A 4691-nucleotide genomic window follows, 5' to 3' on the forward strand; every position below is an offset into this window, starting at 1 on the left:
AAATATCATATCAAATTAGACTTTTACTATATGAGTCATACCTTAATGAAATTCCTACGGACTGAAGCCCACCTTACCATGGCTTACCTACAGTACTAACTCCTCGACACTTGCGCTTAACCGCGGGGAAAAGCAACGAAAATGGAGTGATTCCGGAAGATTTCCCCCGTTACGGCCGGGCGAAGAGGCAACTGCTATAAGAGCAGAGCCGACGTGGGGTGTGAGCTCCATCTCCACTAGCCTACTCCGCAAAGCAAGGGGGAAAGCGTGCAAGCAAGGGGCACTAGCTCCACCTCCATCCACCTCCACTCGATCGAGAGGAAAGCGTGCGTGCAAGCAAGGGGAGAGGCGAGATGGACCCGGAGGCGGCCGAGGCCGACGCGCTGCTGCTGTCGCTCCACGACGTGGAGCCGCTGGCCGGCGCCGTCGACTACCGCGGCAGCCCCGTCAGCCGGAAGCGCCACGGCCGGTGGCTCTCCGCCAACTTCATCATTGGTACGTGCACACGCTCGTGTGGATGCCGCCACGTGTGTGTGAGCGTACGTGCGCAATTGACATCGATTTGCAGGAACGGAGGTGGCGGAGCGGTTCGCGTTCTACGGGGTGTCGTCGAACCTGATCAGCTACCTGACGGGGCCGCTCGGGGAGAGCACGGCGTCGGCCGCGGCGGCCGTGAACGTGTGGGCGGGGGCGTCGCAGATGCTGCCGCTGCTCGGCGCCTGCGTCGCCGACTCCTGGCTCGGACGCTACCGCACCATACTCTTCGCCTCCGCGCTCTACATCCTGGTACGCGCACGCACGCACGCAACGCGACAGCATTGACACGCTCCATCTATTACTACCACGTTTTCATGTATTGGCAGGCAGCATGGTAGCGTAGGTTCACAGTTCATGGGTGCTTTGGCTTGTGTGCACTGTTAACACATGGTAAAAGCCTCATGGTGAGCATGGTTCTCACAGCGCAGTAGGCAGTGCAGCGCACACGATGTGGTGGTGGGGACTTATCGTTTGCCTCTTTGTGAGTAACAAAAAGTTACTGCTGTACTTCTGTGACGACAGTCCTCAAGTCAATCTCCAGTTTCCACGCGCCGTGCAACCGTATATCTTGCTTCTTGTCTTCTGGACGGCGCGTAAATTTCGCATCGAGGTGAAGGTCGTTAGAAGATGGTTCTTTGTTAATCTAACTTCTGGTAGACCCAAAATACGTCTCCAGCCGGACGGAAGGAGCATGAATAGAGGGAACATGTCGCATCAATCAGAATTATAGCAAAAGAAAAAGAAAAAAAGCGATACACCACCTAAGAACAAAATTGAAAGGCGTGAAATATCCCGTCCAAACTTCAAACACCCTAGTAGCATTTCCTTATCAAGAGAAAATTTTATTAGCATATAGATGTATGTTTTATCAAGACCGTTTATTTAGGTTAAGATTTGTATTGGAGGGAATATAAAAAAGTCAAGATACAGATGATTTTTTTTATAAATGTATATTAAAAAATGTTAGAATTTTGCTTGATAAGGACGAGTTTGGGAAAGGCGTGGTAGTTGTGGCCTACTTGATTCGGTTGTTCGACCCATTGCCTGTAGGGTGTAGCCCATTACAGTTCCCCAGCTCATGGCTGATGGAATGGTTCCGTCTCTCACTTTGTTTACTTTGGCATCACATGTCGGGCCCGATTCTGATCGTGCATAGAGGAATCCAATCAATTTGACATAGTTTTATGTTTACGAATAACTGTTTATACGATTGCAGTTACTCCTAAATTGTAACAATTTTATGGTAACTGAAATATAATACAGTTTTAGGCGACAAAAATTAGCAAGACTCTTTCTTTTTTATGTAAATTGCAACAACAGTGTCAAATGATCCTTGGATTCTTTGCTTGCGTCACATTTTGGGATCAATTCTGACCATGTCTGTACTTTAAAGTACAAAGCATGTTCGTGCAATCAAACCGATATAGTTTTATATGCAGTACGAATCACAATTTATGGACGCATATTGCACTGTCAAATGATCCTTGGATTGTTTGCTTGCGTCACATGTTGGGATCGATTCTGATAATGTCTGTATTTTAAAGTACAAAGCATGTTCGTGCAATCAAATCAACATAGTTTTATATGCAGTATAGCGCCAAGCAAAATATTGCAATCCACTAGTAAATTTTAGAATTTATTTATGTGATTGAAAGATAAGAAATTTTTTGTCACTGTAAATTAGGAAGAATCGTTTTTATGTAAACTGTAACACTGCCAAGTGGTTCTGCTCTAACCGCACAAGCTGTGCATCGCGATGTGTTCTTGTTCAGGGATTAGGCATGGTGACCATCTCGGCCGTGCTGCCGCCGGACCACGCTATGAAGATCTGTTCCGACGTCGACGGCGCGGCCCGGTGCAGGCCGTCGGGGTCTCACATGCTCGCGTTCTACGTCTCCATCTACATGGTGGCCTTCGCGCAGGGCTGCCACAAGCCGTGCGTGCAGGCGTTCGGCGCCGACCAGTTCGACCGCAGCGACACCGAGGAGTCCGCGGCGCGCAGCAGCTTCTTCAACTGGCTCCGCTTCTGGATGTCGTGGGGCGACACCGTCGCCGTCGTCGTGCTCAGCTACGTCCAGGACAACGTCGGCTGGGGCCTCGGCTTCGGAATCCCCTGGATTGTCGTCTGCTTTTCCATGGCCATCTTCTTGCTCGGCACGCGCACGTACCGCATGTACCCGCCCGAGAAGGACAACCCGTTCGCGCGCATCGGCAACACCTTCCTCGCCATGTCCAAGAGATGGGTCGCCGGGTTTCTTCCCGGTGATCACAAGTAAGTACACCGTTATTAGACGATGCTGTCACTTGTGCGGAGTAGCATTTAATGGTGGCATGAAATTTGTTCAGGCCTGCGATGACAATGGCAGGGTACAAAGAAATGGCGGTGCACGTCGAGGAGGCCAAGGGGATTCTAAGGCTGTTTCCGATATGGGCGACCAGCCTCATCTACGCCATCGTGTTCGCGCAGGTTGGCACGCTCTTCACCAAGCAGGCCAGCACCCTGGACCGGAGCCTCGGCAAGGTGCTCGACGTGCCGGCCGCCGCGCTGCAGAGCTTCGGCGGGGTGACCATCATCGCGTTCATCCCGGTGTACGACCGCGCGATCGTGCCCCTGGCGCGGCGCCTCACGCGGCTCCCCTCCGGGATCACCATGCTCCAGCGGATCGGCGCGGGCATCGCGGTGGCCATCGTGACCATGGCGGCGGCCGCGCTCGTGGAGGGCAAGCGCCTGGCCGTGGCACGGGAGCACGGCATCGTGGATGACCCAAACGCAACGGTGCCCATGAGCCTGTGGTGGATCGTACCGCAGTACGTGCTGATCGGCGTGGCCGACGTGCTCACCATCGTGGGGCTGCAGGAGTTCTTCTACGACCAGGTTCCCGACTCGCTCCGGAGCCTGGGGCTGGCGCTGTACCTGAGCATCCTCGGGATCGGCAGCTTCCTCAGCGGGCTGCTGGTGTCGGTCATCGACGGGATGACGCGGCGCGGCGGCGGCGAGGGATGGTTCTCCAACAACCTCAACCGCGCCCACCTCGACTACTTCTATTGGCTGCTCGCCGCGCTGAGCGCCGTGGAGCTGGTCGTGTTCTTGCACTACGCTGGCAAGTATGTATATAAGAAAAAGGACAACGAGCCAGAGGTTTACTGAGATAGCTCCTACCTTAGGCATACTCGAGTCCTCCTCTCCCTCACCCTTCACTCTTCATCCATTGGTTGTGTGTACGTGAAACTTCTATGAATGTTACAAAAAGAAGTCCTGAATTTTGAAGGACACGAAATCTGATGCGTATCACCGGCCTCACCGTGGTGACAAGAAACACCGAGAACAGAGTCATGCTTGGACCGCAAAACAGAGTCATGCTTGGACCGCAAAACAGAGTCATGCTTGGACCGTGCACCTTGCGGTTGCGGCTACAGGATGACGAGGAGCTATTTTTAACTTAATTTGTTGGGAAAGATAAAGAGAGTTTGTTTAATTGTTTGTTGGCATATTTTTGTTCCAAAATCTGTTGTATTTTTTTGTCCAATCACATAGCGCCACGTGGAGAATTTGAATGATTTTTTGAGACAAATATGTCAGATTTCCCTGGGTTGGATTCAATAATTTTAATGAGCCAACCTGCAATAGATCCACAAACTAGCTAGGTGAAATCCACAAATTTATATATAGACCGGTTCACAAAACACAGACAGAAAAAAATACCCATATACAGAAAGGTCCACACAAAAAAGACCACATAAAACACACAAACGGGTTTGCAAAAAAGCCCATAGCAAAAAAATATAAAAAAGCCCAAAACAAACATCTTGCAGCGCAAGAAGAAGCCAAAAAACACTTCTTCTTCTCCTGGCTGCTCATAAACACAGACAAAAAATAACTTCAAAATAATGGAGGAAGAAGAGAATATAATGGAACCTGGAGAAGATGGTGATCGAAAAAAAGAAAAATGCAGGCAAGTAACACAAGTTCAATTCCGTAGTAGTTTGTGATCCCCCTTCTCTATGTTATACAACAAGTTCTAAATTTATGGCACAGGATAGCTGCTGCTTGCTCATCTTATCTCATCGATGAATAAAAAAACCTTACCCATGATCCTTCATGCATGCATGCAGTAGATTTTGATTCATTGATTGTGGGACAAATTAATCCAGTT

The 4691-nt window shown here is 50.2% G+C and overlaps 1 protein-coding gene across 1 annotated transcript; it reads left to right on the plus strand.

Moving 5' to 3' along the window:
• Positions 1-225: 225 nt before the first annotated feature.
• Positions 226-3898, plus strand: LOC133925336 (protein NRT1/ PTR FAMILY 5.10-like). The gene is made up of 4 exons (XM_062371276.1): positions 226-495; positions 569-786; positions 2310-2809; positions 2884-3898. The coding sequence occupies exons 1-4, from the start codon at positions 354-356 to the stop codon at positions 3683-3685; spliced, it is 1662 nt and encodes a 553-aa protein (XP_062227260.1). The 5' UTR covers positions 226-353; the 3' UTR covers positions 3686-3898.
• Positions 3899-4691: the final 793 nt, after the last annotated feature.

Source organism: Phragmites australis, chromosome 1 (assembly GCF_958298935.1).
Source record: "Phragmites australis chromosome 1, lpPhrAust1.1, whole genome shotgun sequence".
In the NCBI taxonomy this organism is placed as follows: domain Eukaryota; kingdom Viridiplantae; phylum Streptophyta; class Magnoliopsida; order Poales; family Poaceae; genus Phragmites; species Phragmites australis.

What these genes read in the sequence shown, in the direction of transcription:
- LOC133925336 (XM_062371276.1), top strand. Translation starts at nt 354, where the DNA reads ATGGACCCGGAGGCGGCCGAGGCCGACGCGCTGCTGCTGTCGCTCCAC. An exon ending in CTCCGCCAACTTCATCATTG is followed by an intron (nt 496 to 568) that starts GTACGTGCACAC and finishes ATCGATTTGCAG; the next exon opens with GAACGGAGGTGGCGGAGCGG. An exon ending in TTTCTTCCCGGTGATCACAA is followed by an intron (nt 2,810 to 2,883) that starts GTAAGTACACCG and finishes AAATTTGTTCAG; the next exon opens with GCCTGCGATGACAATGGCAG.